Below are 25,110 nucleotides of genomic sequence, written 5' to 3'. Positions count from 1 at the left end.
GCTAAATAAATGTGTGGAGGTCGCCCCCCGGTGGTTATATGTCGAATCGCAGCTGTGGTCTCGTCTCATGCTGCACTCACCAATCAGGGTCATGGACGAACTCTCCGATTTCTCAAAAATCACCTGGCTGTTTGGCAGCAACAGACCGATTTCAATCTGTGGGAGGAAAAATTTGCTATCAGTTGATGTCGCGCCCGGCTGAGAAGGAGGGCAGCGTGGATATTAACGTAAAAGTACCTTGTTCTTCTTCTCGCTGGCGTTGTTCCCCTTCAGGACGCTCGGATCCATGGCCTCCATGTCTTTCACCACCAGCCCAAACAGCTTATCGGAGAAACTAAACGCCAGCTGAAGGAAGAGGAGGCAAAAAAAAAAAAAAAAGAAGATATGCAAACTTGTGGTGTAAAAGTAGATTTGAGCCAAACTGTGCTTAATAAAGTCTAATAACTTAGTAACACGGGAACTACAGGGGACATTATAGACAGGACGGATGGAAAGAAGGATAAATAAACAGAGTTTAAAGCAGCGGAGTCAAACTCTTTTCAGTTCAGGGGGAAAATACGACCCAATTTGGAGCTAATGGTATCAGACGATAAATTAAACGTACGATTCAAAGCCGTTTCATTGCTTCTCAAAGATCCTGCATAAATCACATCTCAGCTGAGCGCAAGTTGAACTCGACGTCGACGCAAACAGAATCCAGATTTAGCCAGTTTACACGTCAACGGTGCACAAAGGAGAAGGAATCTCCCACGACCGACCTGCTGCTTGACGCTGAACGCCTGGTTGTTGAAGTGCTGGATGAACTCGCTCGCCATCTTGTCCGAGTCGTACGGGTTGCTGTCCACCGTCTTCTTGGACAGGAAGTCCACCTCCACCGTCATGCTGCTGACCAACTGCTTGGACTTGTCGAACTTGTAGTTTGTCACTGCAGCAGAGACGAGGACAGACGGACGTAATCATGACTTCATATCTTTTTTTTTGGGTTGTTTTTAACCCACAAAACACCGTTTCTATCAGCCTTTCCTCGTCCTCTCAAGCAGCTCAAGCCGATCTGTAAAATAACCCGAGTGGCGATCTCCTTGTTCGCGAGCTATTAGAATCCAAACGTGCTTCTTTTTGTATTTTTAATGTGAGACTTCACTCCTGCAAAAAAAGCAGCAGGCAGCTTGTGGATTCCATATGATCTTTAGTGCCTTGTTCACTTTTGGGAGCTGCGTGTGGCTCATTATGGAAATTAGATCGTGTGAATGTGTGTGTGTGTGTGTGGCACGCTAATATTTCCACTGCCGACAGGCAATTAGGGAAATTATCCCCACGGTAGCGGCGCATTAATCACCCCACAGTTACCGGCAGACACGGCTGATGGAGTCGCTCCATTACGGGAGTTATTGAAACATATGGCGCGGCTTAAACAGGAGAAAGTACACGCTTTTATTCTTTAGATCAGGCAAAGTAGTGCCGCGGCGCACGTCACTCTCACGGCGTGGAGGGAAACGTCGATCGGCGTGTGGACGCAGGTTAAAGCCTCCCACGCTGCATTTCCGTCTAATTGGCATCGGCGTGATGTGTGTGTCAGACGTCAGTACACACACACACACACACACACACTAACAGAGAGGCCGCGCTCCCTTTTAGTGTCGATCACTTCAAAGCTTGACGAGTGATTCACGGTCTGCTGCGTAACGGCGCTAGCGTCTCTTCCTCCGTGACTCAAAGGGCTTTCAGCAGAAGAGAGAAAGGAAGATTAACAGGTGACGAATCATCAGAGGCACCGAAAGAGAACATCCTGCATGTGAGAACACATAAATCAACTTATAATTAAACTTTTTTTTTTATCTTTAACAGCTAATCTGTGTATTAGTTACTATTTGTGCCTCACGGGGAGTATTCCTCTCGTGATTTGCCCCCCCTACAGTGCAATAGAATGTTCATTTTGACGTTAAAGCTGATTTTGACATTTCCAGTTAAGTGTGGCTGTGAGCATGTGCGTCTCAGATGGTCAGAGTTTGGATGGGATCAATCGTAGAGACCAAAAGTGGAGCTGAAGTCAGGGGAAAAAAAAACCTGCCACTGATATTCAACATCCTCTTTTTTTCCTCGCAGCACAAATAAATCAGCACCGTTCACAGTGAATAATCAGACTTTTCATTATTGGATAAATCCGTGTTCGTCATAAATAAATATCTGTAAACAATCAGTAGCTGTAGCTGTGCCTATTCACGCATGAAAAGTAAAAAATGGAACGTGTGTGATTGTCAAACTGTGCCTCATAATCCTTGAAGTACCTTGTAATCCCAAATAGTCTCTAATCCCAGTGATAATCCCTCCGAAGTCCCTATGCTATGGCTGCATGCTTCTTTTTTAATGTTAATAACTGTGATGTGATGATGTAACTGTTAATTTTCTTCTTAATTAAGAAATAATAAAGTTAATGACGGATCTACTCTCAAACGCCTGGAGTTAAATTTTGGTTTTAATTCGTCACATCTGTCGACTCAAACTGACTGAAAGATTGTTGCAGACGGATTTAGCGAAAGAGCTGCAGGTTCAGGCCTCCGGCTCCGCTCATCGCTGTGTTCTGCTGCCCCCTAGTGGTTAACAAACAAATAATAAATAAAAACAAAGGGTTTCGGCTCACCTTGAACCTCCTGTCCAACCGAAAGGCCGGCCCATTTCCTCTGCAAGGGGAAACACAGGAAGACATTTAAAGAAAGTGTGTTTCCAATCGACACGGAGCGAGGAAACTCCACATGTTGTGTATCGCCGCTTTAAATGATGTTTTTTTTTTCACAAAGCTACGCTTTCAATTCACAACACAACACATTTCACAGTCTAACAATCCTCTTCAGAAGGGTCTTATTTCACCGCATCTCCATGAATTCTAGAGTTTACATACTGTAAGGACGGATTGTGTTTCAGCGGTGAAATAAGACGGACTGGGGGAGGTTGCAGTCGTACCTGTGTGCTGCTGTTTACAGATGCAGGAAGAGCAGCCAAGAGACAGAGAAGGCAAAAGAGGGAAACAGCAGTGGCAGACGAATTGAGACAAACACACACAAAAACAGCTCAGAGGGTTCAAACGGAACGATACAGGAAGGTTTGGTTTTGTTTTTTTTAAAAGCTTTCAGGTGAAAGAAACGTGTTCATAGCGGACGATTATCGAAGGAAACGGAAATGTGGGCTCACCTGCGGCAGGCTGAAGCCGATCGCCCCGGGATTCACTCTGGGATGAGACTTCAGGCTGAACACAAAGTTGTGGGCCGAGTTGCGGACGATCACGTGTCTGCCGTGAAGTGACAGAAAATAAATGAATAGGGTGTTTTCAAGGTGTTTTTATTGTCATCTCAACAGCAAAAGCCAGGTTTCACAGTGAATGAAATTCTTATTTTGCCGTCTACCCTGGAGCCGACATACATAAATAAGTATATACGCAAAAAATAGAATAAAAATAGAATAAAATAAAATAGCAGTGCAAAAATATTAGTAAGAAAGTGAGATGTGCAAAATGTCAACATGTCAGAAGCTGTTCAGGAGTCTGATGGCAATGGGGAAGAAAAAGTTTTTGAGTCCATTCGTTTTGCATTAGAGAGAGAGAGAAAAAACTCAAATCTGCCATAATTCCAGATGTGAGGAGGAGCGCCAAGGCAAAGCTGTGAACAGGTTTAATAAAAAGGTGAAAACACTCAAACTCGTTGTTCTTAAAAAGCTCCAGGTAACTTTGATCTGTTCATGACTCTGACATCTGGATTTATTTGATATTATGGCTGCAGAAGTGACGAAAAACATGTAAATAAGGCTCAGATTTAGTGAATCGTTGAGCCTTATTCCTCTGTTGTTCTTCGTTTTAAACTTTAAAACGTCTTGCTCCCGAGACGTTTTTCTCCTCAAACCTCTGAATCTCTGCCGTCTGGTAGTTTTCACATTTTCTCGCTGACCGGAAAGGATCCAGAGGTTACAAACAACTCCACGACGACACTCACTGCTCAAACTGCGGCTCCTTGTCACTGATGACGGCGCAGTTGGTCAACGACAGCTCGTCTGTGGGGCATCGGTCCGCCAGCATCGACTGTAAACCAGCAGAGGCGGAAGGAAAGGCAGAAAGTGGGTGAAATTCAGAGAAAGGAAGTGGATTTGCACTTACGGAGACAAATAAAAAAAAATAAAAAAAAGGCCAATTAACTTGTGAAAACCATAAATTGATCTAAACGGGGTGTTTGTGTGCAGGAAATTACATTTGAGTGTCATTTGTGAGGCTTTGAAGCAGAATTATAAACATTTCATTTGCTTCATCAGCTGTCCTGTGGCTTCACACACACACACACACCACTACATGCACGTTGCCATGGTGATTTCTTTACAGCTTCTGAAACCTGGTTGAGTGTGAAGTCGGCCTCCTTTGTTTGCCGTCTGGATCTGCTCATGATACCTCAGTTTGATAATATTATATCGTTTGTTCCTGCTCCATGAGCCAGACTTTGAAAATCACGTCTATCATGCTTAATTTTTGCTACCGCGCTGATTCAAGGACGTGTCGTCATGTTAGGTTGACAGTTTAACAGGCTGTCGTCATGACGACTGGGAAAAGAGATGCAGCTCCTCTGTTCCGACTGCATTACATGAGATTACAGTTTAATGTGGAAAAACTACTGAGCAAGAAACTGAGGAAATGAAGAATATCTGTTTGGGATTGAACGGTTAATTTCTGCTCTTAATGTTTTGGGCCCTCATACACATCAACGCCACCTCTCTATTGTATTACACATTAATTAAAAGTAAAGAAAAACTTTTCCAATGTATAATAATCCAAGTAAATTCATTACATTGCTTGTATGTAATCAGCTCAAACTTTTAAGGATGGTAATGCTTCAAATACAAATATAAATATTCCTGAACTTAATCTGCTAAAATCGACATTCAGACACGACATGCAGTCAAGAAATCGTTAGTACATGAATGCCAGTAAATCTTATCGTCAATCGAGCTAATCAAAATTATATATATACATAAAACCATTTGGATTCATTATTTATTGTGCATATATTTCCAAATTCCAGCTTTGTAAATAATTTCTGACTTTCTATTCTTTCCATCATGTACGTTTGTTCTAATTCAGACTCACAAGAGATGGTGTGATGTTGAGATTGCACGTTTTGTAGAACGATATTTAACCAAATGCACTTAATGCACTTAACATAATGTATTTGTACTTCTTCAGCTCAAACCCAAAAGACAATACTTGAGAATAAAAACTTCTTGCGTGACTAGATACAAGACTTAAAGTTGAGTTTTAGTGTTTGGGAAAAGACTGGAGAACAACATTGATGATTCTGTTACGTAACATTAACAAACTAGAAGAAACAATTGAAATATGTCAATATCTCCATGATGTGTTTAAAACCACCAAACTTCCTTTTTTTATAACATCACACCTGTGAAGCAGACTGAGCCATTAAAAGCTTCATATTTGTTTACAGCTGCAGGTTTACACTGGCTAGGAGGCGGAAACAATCCGCTCCGGCCAAAAACAGTCGAGTTAAAACCCATTTTTAGGAGCAGAAAGAGTAAAAATAAAAAGCGGTCATGAGTTACTTGGAGTTACTTTCTTTCTCTTCCGGGCTCAACGGTTTGACTGACAGCTGAATCCTCCACACAGCGCGTGCTGCGCTGGCTCAACTGACGTGTTAAAATAAAGAAAACCCTCCACTGTTTCACAAACACACACTAACTTTAATCTACATTTTTCTCCCCTCCCCTGAAACAAGTACGAGTTTAACTCACCCGAGTGGCCATCGCTGAGTTTTGAGCTTATTTCTTTTACACTCCGGCGGAAACTGCAGTTCAGCACAAACGGTTCCGCAGCCGGAGTACGTGACGTTCGAGGGGCGGGATCTGTGCGTGCTACGTCATCACGCACGACAGCGCGTGAGAAAAAAAAAAAACTTCGGTAAATAAAAGGGACTTATAAGTTGTTTTTTTTAATTATTTATCCAAATTTAACAACCCATCACTTTTTCCTGGTTCGAATAACTTGACGTTCTTTCCTTCTCTTTTGTTTTTAATCATAAGTTGTGAAAATGAGTTTGAGCAGTTTTACGTAAATCATATCATTTCTCCTGAAGTGGACTCTGAAAAGTGAGAAATGTTTAAAAGAAAGAAAGAAAAAAGGAAGTTTTAACAACAGTTATGTATTTAAATTCTCCATTTTGATATATGTGCACGAGAAAACAGATTGATGGCCAATATAATTCCAAATGGCTTAATCCAACTTGATGTTAACTTTCAGGATGGTGATACTGTCCGTTCATTCCAAAGCAGTGCTGTTCTTCCTGAGGTGTTTGTAGGCTTCAACCCCACTTGGGAAACACATACGAGCACAGGAACTCGTGTGGTTCCTTCAGAGCACAAAGAAGTAAAGGCTCCAGGTCGTTCGGTCAAAATGCAGCTAAAGACCAGAACAAGTTTGGAAGTTTGTTTGTCAAAAATATCTTTCTGCTCCATCACATATGCTGATGGATATTTTACACCATATTTTGTTTACTCAACGAGCTTGCCTTTATACCTACTATTGTATATTTCCATGAACTTTACCTTGAGACCACCCACACTAACATCTTTGCAAAGTTTGTCTATGAGTTAAAACCCTTTTAAGTTCAGTGAGGGATGAGAGTGAAGAATTGAAGGCTGAATACATTTGAATGTCGTCTTTGAAGAACAATGAAACATCTGGATGAGTTACACTGGATAAAATCTTATATATATTACTACTACATGATCATAGTAAACTACGATCTGAAAGCCAACCGAGACTCATGATCACTTTTTACTTTCCAAAAAATGCAGCTCGCCTGAACTGACATTGAAAGATTGATTATTTCTGCAAATCCTATAAAATCTATGAATAACCTGGAATATGTGCAACTGAAACAAAAACAGAAAGGTTTAGGAAAAATAACTTGACAGGTTAAACTGTTTACTTCTTTGATGATTATGACTTTCTGGAAAAAAATTTAAAATAAGCATCAAAATTGTGAAAAGGTTTGGACACCCCTCGACATGTGGACTAGTTAGCAGTAGTTTAATTTCTTTAATGATCAGTCGCGACACCCCCGCAGTATTAAAACCCGTGACTTTGACGCACAGAAGAAGAGGGAGACAAAATCCGTAAAATACAAAATATTTATTTTCGAAAATGTCTTTATAAGAGAAAAACAAAACCGAAAAAGAAAAGAAGAGGAGGGGTGTGGGAGGTGTGTAGGGGGGGGGAGGGAGGGAGGGGGTGGTTGTTTTTAAACCAAATCAAAACCATAGAAATAGTTTGGTTACTAGCAAGACCGCACTCGTGCTAGGACCTAGCGACGGACGAGACGCTCGCCCGCGATTTCACATTGCACCCAAAAGGCCGAGGCAAACAAGAAGCGCCCAGAAAGTGGCACTGGTGGTGAAATGGCATCCTGTTCGTTCCAGGAGTTTAGATTAGCAGGGGTGGGGCAGACATGTGGCAACCATCTGATTTCTTAAAAAATAAACAACCAAAACAAAACAACAACAAAAAAAACCTCAAAAAAAAACCCCAAAACAACTGAAGTGAGTTTAATAGGTTTGAAATACAACGGGAACCGAACTGTTGGCGTTGATCTGGAGAGGCGGGAGGAACCAAACCAGCGCTAGAGGGCGCTCTAACCACAGATATTCAGCATCCAGACCTTCCGGAAAAGAAAAAAAAAAAAAAGAAACTGAAGAGTGTGCTTCTGAGAGTCGAGGACCGGAGGGAGGGAGGGGGGGGTGGAGGGGGGGGAAAGCCTGGACTGAGCCCGAGGTCAGAGGTCAACGTGTGAGTCGGCTTCAGGCTCGGCGGATCCCAGCTTACAGTAGATACAAACATATATGTATTCTTAAACCTTTTTTATTGTGGTTGTACAATATTCCCTGATGGCCTGACGTGGCCGCTGAGTGTTTACAGAATCCTGAAGGAAACAAAGTGATGCTGTCCGTTGAGGAGGAGGAGGAGGAGGAGGAGGAAGAGGGGGTGTGATGGGGGGAAATCCTGTTTGTTGCAGTTTGTGGGACTTTTGAGGGCTTTTTTCTTTTTTTTTCTCGTATTTTTTTTTTTGTTTTCTTCGCTCCCTTGTCCCCTTCTTTTAAAACGTTACACACGCTGGTCAAACACACACAGTCACCTCCGTGTCGGGACGAGGCCGTCTGCTCTGAGGATCACAAACACACACCACTTCAGCGTTAAAGACGGAGGGAGGAAAGAAAAAAACAAAACAAAACAAAGAGGAGACGAGACGGTTCCTCCGCTCCGGCTCACCTATGTCAGCTTCTTGGCTTTGTTGTAAAGCGAGTCCACGACTTTGCTCATGTTCTGAATGGTTTCCAGGGCGGCGCCGTACGTTTTGTCCACCGGCGGCTCCTCGAAGATGATCAGGACGCCTTCGCCCTGGTCCAGGATGCCTGGAGGACGACGCCACAACACAGACGGCTTGAGAACCAAACATCCGGTTTTTTTTGTTTTTTTTTAAACAACATTTTCTGCTTTTTTATTTCTCCCGGTTCCGTCGACGTCGCCGCTCGATGCGAGGTCGCGTGGAAAACGACGAGGCGAATGCATGGGAAGTATTTACTGTCCTTGTCGTGGCGTTAAATTTGCAATATATCGTGCGAAACGCATGAAAATTAAGTGAAAAAAATAATTAAATGCGAGAAAAAAGAGGAGTTACGGAGAAAAAGTGTTTTGAAATGGTGAAACATTTCGATATTACCGTGAAACTTCTTGTCCAGGATCATCTGTGATAATTTCCTCTCAACTTCGGCCTGCAGAAGACGAAGAAAACAAAAGTTTAGAAGATTTAACGACGAGACGTCAGAGCGAGGAGAAACGGAGGGACGGCTTCACTCCTTACGTTCGATAGTTTGATTAGACCCGATATGTGTTCTATCTGAAAACGGAAGAGAAAGCTCACGTCAGTCCCGTCGGACCGTTTTGAAGGTGGAAATGATTTTTTATTTTTTTATTTTTTTAATCGCGGTTCCGACCTGTACTCTGGAGAACGGCTCGATCACTCTGATGAGGTTCTGTTCCAGCAGGTTGTCGTACAGCTTGGCCAGGTGAGTGTTGATGATGGGATCGTCCCTCAGTTCCGCTCTGTACTCTGTGAGGGCCTGAACCACACACACACACACACACTATAAAAACCAGCTCACATGATCAACCAATATAATCGTGGCTCAAACACAAGGCGACTTCCTGTTTGACAAAAATCAGTTTGCTTCTAAAAGCAATCCAATAAAATTCCCTGGAATTAAAACAGCTGTTATGAAGATTGTTTACAATGTGTCTGTCATTTAGCTTTTTTTCCCTCATTCAAAGAAAAAAAATAAAAAGTCCTATTTGAAGGTGAGGAAGAGATTCTTACATTTTCAAAGTCTGCTAACGATCGGTTCTTGCTGGCCTGGGCAACACATTTCAGTGCGTCTGTCTGAAGAGACGAAGCAAAAAAAATCAAACGATTAGACAGAAAATAATAAAATTCAGAATTAAATGCTGACGCTTACGGACAAGTTACTGTGAAGGGGATAATATAAATACTGAACACAGATCAACTGGTACATCTCCAATCAAGGAACATCAAGAGACTGGGTTCGGTCCTCCAGCAGCTGTCGGGGTTCCTCAGGGCAGCGCTCTGGGCACTTTTTTATTTTCATACACTGGCATGCAGAATATTCTCCAAAGAATAGAAAATGATTGAAAATCTAATGGTTTCATTTTGTTCTATACTTAAACTAAAACATTTCTAAAATCCAACCGATTTTTTATTTTTAAATCAGAGGGGAAAAAAAAAAGAAGACATATTTTAGCATTTTCATTACTTAAAAAAAATTTAAGAAAGAGTTGAATTTTTTTGAGTTCGTGTACCTTGAATTTCTTGGTTTACCAACAACCTCTAACCTTTTCGTGTGAAACAAGCATTAAATGTTGGCTGAGTGCTACGTGCCTGTCGGCCGGCGTGTCGCAGACCAAGTTTCCCTCCGATCAGCGACTGAACTTCTTCTGGGCTGAAAGAGGAACATCGAACACAGTCATTGCTTGCTTCATTGCTTTTAAACCATCACACTGCCAGAGAAATCTCATTAATCTGTGATCAATTCCAGCAAATAACACGGCTGTTTCCAGTGAGCAGGCTGCAATATTTACTCTTAAAAACTCCCCGTTTCCTGTTTTGTTCACTTCTGGAATGCGAATAAAGTTTCCGACACAAACCAAAGGCGACGAGAGCGCCGAGTCTGGAGGTTGTTACTCACAGGTTGAGCACAATCTTGCACAGCAGCATGTACTTGAGCGCCGTGATGGCTCTGGGACTGTCGATGGAGTCGTAGCCCTCGAAGGCCTCGAAGAAGTAGGAGTAGGCCGTCTTCCAGTCTTTCTCCTCGGCTGCGTGGATGATTCCTGAAACGTGGAGGTGAAAGGACGATTCCCTGAAATCAGTTCTGTGGGTAGAGCAGTTCTAACCAGCGGCAACAAGCTGCTCTAGGTTTTAGTGGTTTGGTCTGATTGGAGCAGAAAGCATTAAATTCACACAGAAAAAAGTCCAGTAAACGCTAGTTTTTCCCTCGTTTCCCCTCCCGTGTTGTATATTTGTGGACGTTTTAAGTGTTAATACGGTTCATCGCTCACTCATGCAGGATTGATGGTGTTTCTCTCTGGAAAAAAGCCCCGGGGTGTTTGGTTGGTGCGAAAAGACTGAAAGTGAAAACTTCAAAACGGAAGCTTCAAAAACAAACAACGCTGGCCTGTCACTGTCAAACTGAATTAAATATTAACAACCATGAAGATTACATGGGGGGGTCCCTTCAATCAAACTGAGTTTGAAATAAACCGGATATCATATTTACTGATCAAATTAAATGTTGGTTACCAGAGAAAAAATGTGGAAAACACTAAAAAAAAAAGTAGTAGATCTTAGTTAAAAATCAGGTTATTGAGATTTTCAGTCACTGCCGTCATACGGTGATGTACCATGAGGAATTGTGGTTTAAATAACAACTGTAAATATAATCTCGTTGTATAATCCCACACATTTGAGGGGAGACGGCCGGCCTTCTGACCTGACTGCATGTCCAGCGCCGCCTGGAGCTTGGGAGGACAGTAGATGGCGTTGGCGGTGGTTCGGGCTGAGGTGAGGGCGGCGCGAGCTTTGGGCAGGTTACTGAGGGCGTGATACGTCTTGCTTTCCAGCAGCTGCACCTCCACCAGGAGAGCTTTGTCGTCCATCTTCTTCAGCTCCTGGAGCAGCTGAGAGCCTGGGAGGGAAGCGGCGGACGTGAGCTTTACAGGAGACTCGGTTTTTAGTCCCGATAGGCGTCATTCGGGAAAATAACGGAGGAGGAAGAAGAAGAATAACGGCATTTCCCTGTGCGCACTCACCAAGAGCCAAGGCCTCCTGGTATCTTTTGGTGTCAAAGTAGAGGGAGATCAGTCGAGCCTGAGAGGAGAGTGAAAGGAGCAGTTAATGAAAGGCACCGATCATCAACACCAGAACGAGAACTACAGGACATCATTAACTAGGTCTTATTAGAAATATATCTTGAAGGTCAGGTGGATGCTGGAAAAACGAGTAATTTATAGAAAAATCCTTCCAATATGAGCATCTACATTTTCCTTTAATAACTTCAAATAGAGGATTAAAAAAAAAATAGAAATCAACTTGTTTTCATTGGTTTGCGGCATTTTAAAGCAGCATTACATCCGTCTTGAAGAAGGAATGTGTTCAAGAAAAGTTAAATACTCCTCAAAGATAAGTTTTTTTTTTTAACTGCATTAGTTATTGTTCACATGTAGTGGAAGTATATTCATTTTGTGGCGATTACACTAAATCATCAGCTCTTCTGGAGACTTGGGGGGGGGGGGGGGACTATGAAAAACAAAAACTATGAAAACAGTTAGTGTTCAGTACTGAATCACCGACGGTCTTGTACACAAAGCAGTGTGATTGTTTCCTGGCTGGAGAGCTTCAACTCTGCCCAAAGCCTCAAACATAACAGTAGTTTCCCTCCTCACATTACCAACACAAAACCTTTGAGTCGGTATCTTGTGCTTCAGATATTCTGAGTCTCATTTGGCCTCAAAGCACAAAGTGGATGTGGAGGGTGGGGGTGGTTGGGGGGTGGTTAGGGGGGGGGGGGGGTTTCGCACCGCTTCTTGTGTTTATGGGCTTTTGATCCTGCTCTCATTTGGCGGTGCTGCGTATCCTCCGACAACAAAACGCTCCGTCATTAACCGTCTGAGACGTGAGCAGATCCCACTCACTGACTCAGAGCATGTTGAATTTGATCCTTCCCACAGATGCTATTTCTGTTTCTGTAATGGGGGGGGGGGGGGGGGGGGGGGGGGGGATTGATGTCATTTTTGTCTTCACCAGAATTAATCATAACCTGTGTTGTCATGGGGTGTAATGCGGCAGCAACGGATTTCCATCCAACAGTTAAACACAAATTACTTTTAACACCGGAGCTGGTCTGAGAATAAGAAATGAAAGAAGCTCTGCACGCAGGTGATGCGTTCAGGGCTGCGGGGAATTACAGGTGTGAAGGTGGACTCAGGAGATCCGGATCATTTCTGTCTGACGCCACATTGGAAGAGACATTTCTTTCTTTTTCGCGCTGTTGTGGGTGAGGGCACCGAACAGTGAAATAGATTTCAGTGAGAAATAGAAATGGAACAATAAACACCGTGTGTGTACATTGTGAGGGTGCATCTCAAAAAACTGTAAAGTTCACTGATCTGTCATTTATTTCAACACCCAAAAAAATAGAAGGTTAAATCTTGTCAGTTAAAAGAAATTTCTATTGCAAAATGCCTCTATTTTATTTTTGCGACGTTCAAGTTGAATTTAAATAGAATCAAACAAGTAAAATAATTGAAATAAAATAGTTTTCAACAGACAATGCAATCAAATTTAAATTTCCATTCATAAAAATGACAAGTCTTTTATTTTTTAATCATTTCAAAGTGGATAGTTTGCTTAAACAATGGGGGATGTTCTATTTTTGTTCAGATAATCACAACTCCTCTGAATCCACCCAGCAACTGTGCCATTTCTGTTAGAAATTTAGAAAGAAAGACTGTAAGTGATGTGGATGAAGCCTTTCCGGGACGCCCTCACCTCCAGAGCCTGCCGTAGGAAGGTCCTCTTCTCTGCCTTTGCCCACTCGATGCATTCGAGACACAGCTCCACCTCCTGCCCCGTCGCTGCCTCCATGTCGAGGAAGAGGTCGAGCAGGGAGCGGACGAGCCGCGCCGCCTTCGCCTTGCTGATGGAGATCAGGAAAGGCCTCACGAACTTCAGCAGCCCCCCGAGTTCTGAGCACAGAAAGAGTATCAGGATTACCCACTGGTCACGGCCCAGTGGTGCGAAGAGCCCCACCTTCAATTGAACATTTCAAAAACAAAAAGATATGGTCATTGAACTTTAGAAACCAACAAGACAGGCACAGAGTCACTTTAATTAAAGGAAAATTGCAAGTCGGCCTGTAAAAAGGCTGATCGGCGTCTCCACTGTCTCAGAAAATGTGCTTTTTTTCTACAATGACAGAACAATCCTGATTCTGTTTTATCGTTTTGCTTGGTGGCCTGGTTTGGTCAGACCTCTTTAAAAGAAAGAAACCCACTGAACCAAATGGTAAAATGTTCCAGTCGTCTCATCGGTGAGTCACTGTCTTTTCAAGCCTCCCTGATCAATAAACAGGTAGAGGATGACTTCAGCAAACCTTAATAGTGACTCTCGTCCTTTACGTGGCGAATTCAAGCTCCTCCCCTCTGGACGAAGGTTCCTGGTCCCACAGTGCAGGACAAAGTGTTTTAAGATTCCCGTTGGTATCACTGAACTGAATTTAGCCCCAGTGACCTTGCACTTTATCGCATTCATTCCATTTAACCATTTTTAGCTCAATTTATTATCGTGACTCTTCATTGAAGGTTCTTATCCGGATTTATGTTAGTGACGACGTGACGAAATGATCTGAAGTCTTCCAAAGATCAAGCTTTACCTGCAGCCTGTCCCGTCTTTGCCAGGAGCGTCCCCAGCTCCAGGATGCTTTGCTCTTTAACTCTGACTGCTTCTTCATCGTTTTCCTGAACATCTCTCCTCACTGTTGCAAGAAAGAAGACCTCATTTTAGAGGAATACATGCATTTAAACTCGACATATTGCAATCAGTGATTTCCCCCCCAAAAGCCAGAGACACACAGTGAAAACTTTGTTTTTAATAACAAACTAAACAGAAGAAACTGCCAGAAACACTGCTACTGCAGTCATTTGCATCTAAACAGATACAGTGAGGAGAAATAAGGTCAAAACAACACAATTATGAGCAATAGTAATAATAGCTGTCATTAAGTGACTTGGATGTTCTTCACATACACTCTGTATTAGATTTCTACCTCTTAATGTGCACTTCATGCGTAAAGTAGATTACAATGGAGCACAAATTGTCCTGATTTATTGTTTATCTTGTCATTAAACGTGTAGCTGGGAATCATAAAAGTCCCTCGACATGACCACACTGTGTAATAGTACATTGTTGTTCTTAATGTTTATTGTATATTATTGACAAACCATTATCAAAACATTTGTGTAAATATTGGCAGTGAAACGAGTCAATCGCCACCGACAACACTTTGCGTAGCGGAGGCTGAGTGAAGAGGTAAACAGGGTGAAAGGACAAGATGACAGCCGGTGTGACAAGGCAATTTGAGGACACCAACACAGAGACCAGCGAGGACAAAACATGAGCCAACTGCAACCGTAACCACACAAACTAAAATTGTATGAACTATTTGGAAATGTCATTAAATCATTAACAAAGTAAAGCCCTGACTTGCACACAATCACTGAGAAGCTTGTGACAACAGGCTAACGACGTTAGCCTGTACTCTAATATGTCAGTGTCTATTGGACAGCACTCTGAACAAACTGTGCTCATTGAGGACACAGCTTGTCGAACCTAAAAGCTTGACGTTAAAATGTGGCGGTTTCTAAGCAAAACTGACAATCATTTCTGCCTCAGGCCTGGCGTTAGCTCCAATGCTAACGAGCTAACATAGTGAGTCAGCACGGTGCCGGTTATGTAGAGCTACTGAGCTACATGCTAACAGAACATCAACGACCGAGGACAGAACAAAAAACGGAACTCCAGGGAGTCGAGCCGCCGCCGTTTCACCCACCTATCGAGTGCAGGATGTCGATAGAAGCGTTACGATCCGTGCTAATGAGAGACTGGGCTCTCTGAAACTCCACCACCGCTGCAGCCGCCATCTTGCCAATGAATGCTGCTCATTGAAAACGACGTGCCCGGACTACGTGACCCGCAGCGTGTTACGTCACGTTGTCCGGACGGCGTGCCAGGAGCACGTGATCTGCACGGTGCGACGTCATGCTGACCGGAAGCGTACGTGGGAAATGTAGTTTTAATGGGGGAAAAAAACCTCTCCTGTTTTAACTCATTTTCCACAATTGTGCACCTTTTAAAATATAGTTTTCGGGGAAAAAATGTTGCTTATTTAATAATAATAATGCATTTTATTCAAACCTGTTTTTCCTGAAGTTTACACCTTTAAGAATGTAGTTTTAAGGGAGGTTACTTTCTTTTCCAAAACTGTGCATCTTTAAAATTGTACTTTTAAGGATATGGAGCTTATTTCAACTTCTTTTTCAAAAGTGTGCACCTTTCAAAATGTCTTCCTTTACTATCTGCCGTTTCTTGACGTTCTTTTACTTTCACGCTACATGTTCATGTTCGTGGGGCGCTGCAGCCAATCCCAGGTAATGGGTGGATGAATGGATGAATGGATGGATGGATAGATTATAGTGGCACGGCTATATGGAGATTAAACTGGAGCAGACCAGCTGACGTGACTGATCCATATTCAGTCCTGCCCTGGAGACCTTCTGGTTACTAATTTCGTAAGTGGGTGAAGGTCCTCGAGATGGACGCTGATGGTTGCAGGTCGGTGCTGTGGGGGTGCGAGGAAGAAAAACACCTCGAGGGTTCAACGGATTCAGTGTGCATGCGCGCCCGCTGCTAGGCGGAGTTGTTTCCAGCAGCAGCAGCGCGCGCAGAGCGCACAGCAGAGCGCACAGCGGCGCCCCTCCACCGCCTTTGCGTCAGCCAGCCGTACTCACCGCCAGTGACACAACACAACATCAGCCCTCGCAGCATCCACCAGAGGAGGACCAGCAGCACATCTTCATCATCCCAGCATCCATTCCACGGCTGCGCACCGCCGACAGCAGGCGCGTTCACACACACACGGCTTGTTTTTCTTTCTGGGACTGGACTTGGATTATTCTCCTTGTTGCATTTTTTTTTTTTCAACCTCCCGGGATGGTTTTATGTTTTAATCTCGTTTTGTGAGGACTCGAGACTCGAGGGGCGACATCTTTGCTTCTCACTGAAGGGCAGATTTGGTGAGTCTGCTTTCAATTCGGGGGACTTTTGCGCTCAAAGTGTCGCTCACGGGTTGGCACAGATTCGTGGAGCCTTTTTGAAAACAAGCAATGCGCAGCTCTAATTATAAAGATGCTGTTGATTAAAAAAAAAAGAAAGAAAATGATGGTAAGAGGCTGAAAACAGACAAATCGATTCCAACACAGATTTGCCTGTAGAAATATAGATGCGCAAAAAGGTAAATGTGAGGATGTTCTTCATTGTAAGCCACCGCCTATCGTACAGCCTCGCTTCGACGCAGATTCGGTTTCAGCACCACGGAGAGCAACCGATGTGCACAGCTCGTTATCGCAGCCAGAAGGCCAACCGATCCTCTATTATCGGCCCTTTTCAGAGCTGATCGTCTCTCTTGTCAATACAAAAGGCGAGCGGCGAGGCTGATAACAGGGTGATGGAATGAAGGATGATGCGCAAACTCGACCCATCGGATGCTTTCGCTTCGTGCTGCAGTGAGGATGTCATGCAGAGCGATCCTCGATGTGCTCATCCGATATTAATGTGGTTATCTTGCATGACCTTGGCTTTGTGCTTCCCCCTGCCGAGTTGTGTTTGCACCAAACTCGACCTTCACCTGTTCATACGGTGTTTATATGTTCCCGTCTTCCATTTTAGTCCGAGCTGTGGAGCGCGGCGCGCTCTGATTCGTCGGCCATTGCTCGTGAAAATGATACCAAATCTTCCCGAAGCCACGATGCAAGACTCTTTTTTTTTTTTTTTTTTTTCACGGGCCGTTTGATTCCCTCCAACAGTCGCCCTTATTATGGCTGTTGACGCGGAATAATCTGCTGCGGGTGAATGTGAGCCTCGGCGTCATTTCATGCTGAAATATTCATAGTGTGGATGATTCACCTGCTTATTGCATTGATCATCTGCAGCAACGGGGGTCTGCACAGTTTGAATGAATTAGAATAAACTCTGGCCTGATCCATTCCACCACTTACTGAGTCGAATCAATACAGCAAAATAAGCCCGAGGTTAAAAGCAGATGGTATCTGGAACATTATCTCAAATAAGCTTGATAACGATAAAGTATGCATGAACCACTGAAATGTATTTGATCTTTCGTGAGGTCTTCTCCTCATTATTGCTGTTGGTTTCTGTTTTCAGAGGCGACAGAGCTGAAATACGCCACAGCTTCAGTCGAGGTGTTTCTGATCCCCTCAGACAGATTTTCACCGGACAATCTCCTCCAGCGGTTTTAGATGCTCATCGGCAGCTTGTAGCCGGGACTCCTCCCTGCAGCGTTGAGGCTCCGAGACCCTCAGGATCTCCCCCCGCCTGGCAGACTCCCTCCCGACCGCCTTCCCGCAGCCACAATGGGAACCGTGCTGTCTTTGTCTCCCAGCTACCGGAAGGCGGCCCTGTTCGAGGATGGGCCGGCCACCGTGGGCCACTACACGGCCGTGCAGAACAGCAAGAACGCCAAAGACAAGAACCTGAAGCGCCACTCGCTCATCAACGTGCTCCCGTGGAAGCGGATCGTAGCGGTGTCGGCCAAGAAGAAAGGCTCCAAGAAGGTGCAGCCGAACGGCACCTACCAGAACAATGTCACCCACCTGAACAACGAGAACCTGAAGAAGTCGCAGTCCTGCGCCAACCTGTCCACCTTCACCCAGGACCCGAGCACCCCGGCCCTCACCAAGAGCTCCAACATCCCAGTCTCCTCCGTCAAGAAGGCCCCCCTCGCCAACTCCAACGTGGCCCCGGGGACCCCCAAGAGGGTGATCGTGCAGGCGTCCACCAGCGAGCTGCTGCGCTGCCTCGGGGAGTTCCTGTGCCGGCGCTGCTACCGGCTCAAGCACCTCTCGCCCACCGACCCGGTGCTGTGGCTGCGCAGCGTGGACCGCTCCCTGCTGCTGCAGGGCTGGCAGGACCAGGGCTTCATCACCCCGGCCAACGTGGTCTTCGTCTACATGCTGTGCCGCGACGTGGTCTCCTCCGAGGTGGCCACGGAGCACGAGCTGCAGGCCGTGCTGCTCACCTGCCTCTACCTGTCCTACTCCTACATGGGCAACGAGATCTCCTACCCGCTCAAGCCCTTCCTGGTGGAGAGCTCCAAGGAGACCTTCTGGGACCGCTGCCTGTCCATCATCAACCTGATGAGCGGCAAGATGCTGCAGATCAACTCCGACCCGCACTACTTCACTCAGGTGTTTGCCGACCTGAAGAACGAGAGCCAGAAGGAGGAGGAGAGGAGCCGCCTGCTCATCGGCCTGGACCGGTGAGGGGATGCTGGGGGTGGGGATGGGGGGAGGGAGGGGGGGGTAGGGCCAGGGTAGGTGGGGGCGTACCCCAGTCTGGCATTTTAAACATCACCTCTGATGCTACTTGTTCAATTTTCATCACAGAGACTTGCCTAATTAGGGAGCGTTTGGTATTTATAGCAACTTTGTATCTTGCAGGACTGATAATCTTCAGCTTGTGGGGGAATGGAGGGATGAATACTTGACACAATGGTCATCAAATAGTCGGGGCGTGGATGAGGTTTCATAAGCAACAGCACTCTTTTCTTTTATTGCCTGTAACTATCAGGGCCAAATTCTATTTTCAGCCTGGTAAAGGTTGATGAACCCATAAAACCCGAGAATGAAAGCGATTTTTTTTGAGAACGATACACAAACACACACATACAAAAAAAAAAAAAAAAAAAAATGCCAGACTTGGGTAAATCCTTTGCTAACGTACAGATATACTATATCTCTATGAAACACTGACAAATCTTTAGAAAAAAAACCACACAAAAAACAAACAAAAACAAACTCTTGAGACAATGAAAAAGACAAAAACAATGTAAAGAAAAAAAAAAAAAAGGGAGAATACATCTACAGCAATGAATGTGGACAGGCCCGGGGCTGCAGCAGCCTCGCGGCGACCTTCTGACTGACCCTGTGATGTGCACTGCCTCCTGCAGGAGGGTGAGGGCCATCGCCTGACTGGCTTTCTTCATGCATCATGGATGAGCAGGCTTCCCCGGCTGCAAAACCCCCCCGGCTCTCTGGTATGCCAACACCCCTCCGATAATGCAGATACCACTGACTGGACGCTTTCTGTTTTTCTGCTGAGAGGCACATCCGGTCATCTCGGAGGGACCTGTGGGGCGGACGAGGGGGGGGGGGGGGGGGGGGGGGGGGTGGAGGGGGGGGGAGGCGTCGATGATGGATCCGTGCTTTCGGGAGGGTTTCTGATTGTGGACTTATAAAACACCGACTGGGTGGACAACAAGGCACCGCAATGTTGGACTTTTGATAATAAAACCGGAGACGGAGCCGGTGGACTCGTCCTCAGTGGTCGTCTCGTGTGTTTCAGAAAGACTTTACTTTATTTTCATCACGAAAGCCCCCCCTCCCTCCCCCGAAACAAGTTAATGGATGTTTTGCTCCTCAGAGGCTTACACCTTACGGAGGCTTATTTATTGCTTTTTTCTGGAACAAGTTTACTTTGACCTTTATTTTGTTTTTTTTTTACTTAGAGATGTAATGTTTTGCACGTGTGCCATGCGATTTTCCAGATTTACCAGGAGGGAAGGAGCAACTTTACTTCTTTTTACTTGATTTGTAAACCAACTGCATCTGCATTTAGAGAATGCTGTGAACCAAGTGACACTAGTTTATTTAGCTCTGCTTGCTAAAATAGGCTATTTGTTTACCAGGGAAATTCTTTTTGTACTTTTGTCGGTGGGTTGTGTGTCGCAAACCACTTTGGAATGACGTTTGACTTTTTCTTTTTCTTTTTTTGTGCTTATGATTCAGCATACACAATGTTAAAACAGTGCCATATCATGGATGGTTTGTCCACTGGACAAGGTGGATTTTCATCTCCTAATAACTACTTACTTCTAATTTATTGCCATTTCTGTATTAATTATTTAGGCACATTCAATGTAAAATGGAAGGACAATGGCGAGAGGCTCTTAGGAAGGGAAGGGTTTGCCAGTGAGGCTGGCGTGCTTATCTTTGGTGGGAATGACGATTGATCTGGTTTATGCAAATGAATGTTGCAGGGATTCATCAATGGATATCGAATTGAAAAAGCCCTTAGATCAAAAACCGCTGTTAAATCTGACCGTCGCCAATGAGACACCCTTCAAGGACGCTTCACGCACCGGGACTTTATTTTTCGCAGCAGAAAAAAAAAAAAACGCCCTTGAAAGCAGCTCCTTCTTCCTTTTCCTCATTCTGCGACACTGACCTGAATCCGGAGCCGACCCAACCTGCTGTCCCACATATCAGAGGCAGAAAGCACAGGGGCTCTTCTTTCCAAGGGAACAAAGTAATTCACTGACAATGACTCCTCCATCGTCACTGTCGAGAAGCACAGTGAAGCAGCAGCTCCGCCACGCAGGGAAAAAAAAACCAAAAGCACCCAGAACCAACGAGACACTTCCGGGTTCGAAGCTGCTTCTCTGCAGCACCTCATTCATTGTCTTCACGGAGGCGGGAACTACTGGGGGGGGGGACCCGCAGTATTTCCTTCCAGGCGTCACGTCGAACGCGCGTTCGCCGGTTTCTTATGTCTCATGTCACGAGCGATGATCTGTGCCCCCTCGTGTTGCTTTGCAGTGTTTTTCAAATCGACAAACGGAGCTTAGTGGAGCCGGTAGCGCCGACAAAAGGCTTTAAAGTTGTGAACACAAACGGCTTCACAGCACACGACCTTCACTGCTGTGGGAATGGATCTAGATAGCGGTGGGGGGGTTAGGCTAGGGTTGGGGGGGGGGTCATCGATGACGAACGGCCTCAAACAGACATCCCAGATCTGGTTTTCTCTCTCCCACGCCCAGAGTCACCTGAACACGTGCCATGTTTCTTCACTCGCATCGTTGAGTAGTTGTTTGAGAAAATACTTTCAAAAAGCATAAAAACAAAACAAAAAAAACAACAAAAACAAACAAACAAAAAAAAAGACTCAAGTGATAGTTGAAGACTTCTGTCGGATTCTTTTCTGTATGTTGTTGCGTACTTTGTAGATAAAAAAAAAACTAAACGAAACAGTGATTTGAAAAAAAAAAAAAAAAAAGAGAGGCGACGGCTGAGTGAGCGAATGAGTGAGTGAACGAGTGAGTGGATGAACGCGTGACGCGACGAGGAGCCACAGCGACTACGCCGCTGCAGGACCGGGTCTTTTCTCCTCGCTGGGGGGGGGGGGGTCAAAGGTCAGCGGGTGTTCGATGCTGTTCAATAAACATCTTTTTTTTTTTTCTTCTTTTTTTTGGGGGAGGGGGGGAAAGAAACAAGCCGTTGCTGTAATTGAAACTTTTTTCAGTTCGTTTCTGCTTATTTTAATTTATTTTTGTACTGTGATGGAAAAATAAAATGCACTGATCGTTGAAGGAAGTCACTCATCTGGTTTTGTGAGTCCACGAGTCCTCCACAGGATTTTACCCACACGTGCACAAGAGGGACATTTAATCTCGTCACAGAAATGGTGCTAAATTTGTGCTCAAACCAGGAATAATCTCACAGTGAGGCGAGAGAGAGAGAGAGAGACAACCACTACACAATCATGCAGCAAAGGACAGTTTCTCACTTTCATCCATCTTAAACTGGGCATTAAAAACCATTGTTATGAAGACATGCATTCACATATACAATAATAATCAGCTGTTATTGTTGATCCTTCAGATTTTTTTTACAATCTGGGATTAAACCCCTTTATCTCCCTACAAATACTCCCCACACACACACACACACGTGTTTGAGCAATGACACCAAACTCCACACACACTTTACAGAAGCGTAAATAAGCGTGATGGCGCTGCCGGTGACACCAAAGAGCGACTGGAGACCCGAGGAGCCCGGTGGCCTCGTGGCTCACATAATTCCATTTTCTAGAACTTGGCATCCAGTTCTGTGCAGCTATGATGGAAAGCCTGGATTGATTTTTAGAGATTAGTGTCACCGCTGTGATTGAAGGAGTCGGTGTGTGTGTGTGTGTGTGTGTGTGTGTGTGTGTGTGTGTGTGTGTGTGTGTGTGTGTGTGTGTCCAAAGCCGAGTGAGGAAAGCACTGAAACACCACGCCGCACCACAGCGTCATCCATATCTGCTGTTAAGCGGTAAATGTAATCATTTCATGAATTGAAGGCGTGAAGACCCGCCCACCCTGTATCCGATTGGCTCGTGTCTTGGGATTGTGTCTCACGTCACGCACGGTCAGAAAGTACAGAGAGAGGTTGCTTTTGCAAGCAACGATGTTGAGATGTGCAAATAAAAAAAAAAATCAATATTGGCAGGATGAGTCACATCTGAAGTCTGATGAGTTTGGCTGCTGTGGCAAATTAAGTTAACCGAAGGATGGAGCAAGTTACCGAACATCTTGTGGTGTATTTTTAGAAGCAACGTGGCGGAAAGAAAACTGTTAAGTCCATATTACTGCATTTGTTCCACGGCGGAAATGGTCTTCAATGGTCTTTCTTTAAAAGAGGCAAAATCTTCCACTTGAAAGGTGACATTAGGTGCAAGATGCATCAGATGTAAGAGGTCACGTTGGTGAAGCCGCTCTGCAGTTTGCAGTAAAACCCTTCGGAGGCCGATAATCTGCCACCAGTCCTGATTCGCTCCTTCCCACCAGGTCAGTCGGCCGCCTCCCTGCGGCGGAGACGACAAACTCCGCCGAGGTAGCCGACGCCCCCGGGGAGAGCGGCGGCTTTATCTACGTCACCCAATCAAACAGCTGTTTAGCGGGCGGATTAGCGCTGAACTCGTCCTCGGCTATTAACACGTCACGCGACGGAGAAGCGCTGCGGTCGAGCCAACAACTCCACAACCAGCCACTGAAGCAAAGGACAACAACATTTATTATTAAACTGATTATTGAAAAATATTCTTATGCATCAAATGAGAATTACAGTATTTCCCTTTAGACTTAATCTGGATATTACAGTATATTCATGGGAGCATCGTATTAAACAAAAATATATACTTAATACAAAATTAGGCACATACTGAATAATTGGTGTGTACAGGTTTCGCTGAAAGCAACAGATTACAGAATAAATTACAGAGGAGAGTTTGTTACCTTTTGGCTTACATGGATGGAAATAATAAGAAGTGTAATAATAACAGTCATAAGTCTGATGAAACAAGAGGAATGTCTGTCTCACTGTAAAAAAAAAAAAAAAAAAAGGGAGAGACACAATGGCACTAAAATGTATTGACATTCCAATGTGGCATGTGAATGTCGACACAAAAACAAACCCTTTATTTACCCCGTTTGAGCCACAATGTGTAAAAACCTACAGGCAATTTTACACGTTAGCTTAATTAGGAAGAGAGAATTAGCCGATAAAATTAATCTCGAGATTTCTGAGCACTTTGTTGAACTGAGAGATTCGATAATCATCAACATGAGCAAATAAATCTTGTTTTAGAGCGCTCACTTCAACATAAACCCACTTTGAGACCCCGTCCTTCATTAACTAGGTGTACATAGCTTTGCTCATTTAATATTTAAACAACCACGTTTAAATATTGTTAACTTTCAAGGTGGAGTTAAGTGCATTTAAAAAAACAAAAGATTTGGGATCTTATTCCTCTGCATTGCTTCACCAAACGTTGTACAACTGCATGGGATTGTTGGACATGTCTGGTTGCTGCTCTGCAGATTATTTCCACGCCTCCGGGGCACAGAACCCAGAGAAAGACAGTAAAAACAAAACAAAAAAGCCCTTCGCTGCCCTGCAGGATGGTACAGTCAGCCTGAGCTGGGCGAGGAGCCAGAGGAAGAGGAGGAAGAGGAGGAAGAAGAGGAGCAGGGAGATCATAGTGTTTTAAAGCCTTTCTTCCTCAGATATCTGTACGACCATCAGCTATAATCCAACGTGAATGTCTGAACGTTATTTCAGGGTTTGAGCTCAGCTTTTCTCACAGAAACTGGTAATTCCCCCCTTAATTAAACATTTAATCATTTATGAATTCAGCCAGGATTTGGCTACACACTCAAATGAACTCTGAAAAGATTAAAAACAAAACAAAACAAAAAAAAGAATTTTGAATTTTGTGAAAATAAAAATTTCCAGAATGAAACTGAAAAGTAGGAATCAACTAAATTATGAAAAGTAAACTTAAAAAGTTAAAAGTATCTTTGACTTATTGGAGAGAATTTTAAGGTTTTCATGCATTCATATGTTGTAAATAATATATTTCAACTTTGCCACAAAGTTTTAGTTCCAATTATTCACAATGTTTTTATTTTAACGTTGAAACCCCCCCAAATCATACCACTTGTATTTTTTTTAATTTAATGCAGATGCACTTCAGATCATCCAAAATATTTTAATGAGGCTCTGAAGTTTGCTTATCTGCCATTATATTAAACTTTTAAATATTTCAGGAGGCTCCATATTACAATCAAGAAATAAAGCAAGCTGTTAAATGGTTCTGTTCCTGTGGGATCGCCGCTCACGGTGAATTTCATAACGACGGCGCCGGCGTCCCGAAGCTCCAGCCGAGCTTTGAAGTGCGGCCCCGTCGGGCCCTAAATAAAGAAATTAACTTCATTCGGTGTCCCGTCTCCCGCGGTAAAGTGTCTGTGAAGCTTTTAGAATAAGCTGTCTCATTACCGGCCGGGTCAATGAGCCGCTAACCGACAATCAAGCTTGTTCCCCCG

General features: G+C 44.2%; 3 protein-coding genes across 3 annotated transcripts in view; 1 reads left to right on the top strand and 2 right to left on the bottom strand.

Moving 5' to 3' along the window:
* Nucleotides 1-5,873, bottom strand: part of LOC308146149 (vesicle-fusing ATPase-like) — a 21,261-nt gene extending 15,388 nt beyond the window's left edge. Inside the window, exons 1-7 of the mRNA XM_080517829.1 lie at nt 5,779-5,873; nt 3,981-4,066; nt 3,187-3,283; nt 2,639-2,678; nt 759-925; nt 238-345; nt 81-156 (exon numbers count right to left, since the gene is read on the bottom strand). Coding sequence (XP_080373955.1) covers nt 81-156; nt 238-345; nt 759-925; nt 2,639-2,678; nt 3,187-3,283; nt 3,981-4,066; nt 5,779-5,790 — 586 coding nt within the window. The 5' untranslated portion in view covers nt 5,791-5,873. The remainder of the gene's footprint in view (nt 1-80; nt 157-237; nt 346-758; nt 926-2,638; nt 2,679-3,186; nt 3,284-3,980; nt 4,067-5,778) is intronic.
* Nucleotides 5,874-7,167: 1,294 nt separating this feature from the next.
* On the bottom strand, nt 7,168-15,314 carry psmd11b (proteasome 26S subunit, non-ATPase 11b). The gene is made up of 13 exons (XM_080517381.1): nt 15,223-15,314; nt 14,047-14,148; nt 13,164-13,360; nt 11,426-11,483; nt 11,107-11,301; nt 10,303-10,447; nt 9,992-10,056; nt 9,417-9,475; nt 9,037-9,162; nt 8,904-8,939; nt 8,763-8,814; nt 8,312-8,454; nt 7,168-8,204 (listed from the first exon to the last, which is right to left on the bottom strand). The coding sequence occupies exons 1-12, from the start codon at nt 15,311-15,313 to the stop codon at nt 8,312-8,314; spliced, it is 1,269 nt and encodes a 422-aa protein (XP_080373507.1). The 5' UTR covers nt 15,314; the 3' UTR covers nt 7,168-8,204.
* Nucleotides 15,315-17,821: 2,507 nt separating this feature from the next.
* On the top strand, nt 17,822-19,438 carry cdk5r1b (cyclin dependent kinase 5, regulatory subunit 1b (p35); the record flags this gene model as incomplete). The annotated part of the gene is made up of 2 exons (XM_080517648.1): nt 17,822-18,726; nt 19,417-19,438. The coding sequence occupies 2 exons, from the start codon at nt 17,822-17,824 to the stop codon at nt 19,436-19,438; spliced, it is 927 nt and encodes a 308-aa protein (XP_080373774.1).
* Between the last annotated feature and the right edge of the window lie 5,672 nt (nt 19,439-25,110).

Source organism: Blennius ocellaris (assembly GCF_963422515.1).
Source record: "Blennius ocellaris genome assembly, chromosome: 21".
NCBI classification, from domain to species: domain Eukaryota; kingdom Metazoa; phylum Chordata; class Actinopteri; order Blenniiformes; family Blenniidae; genus Blennius; species Blennius ocellaris.
This window is presented reverse-complemented; position numbering and strand designations above follow the sequence as displayed.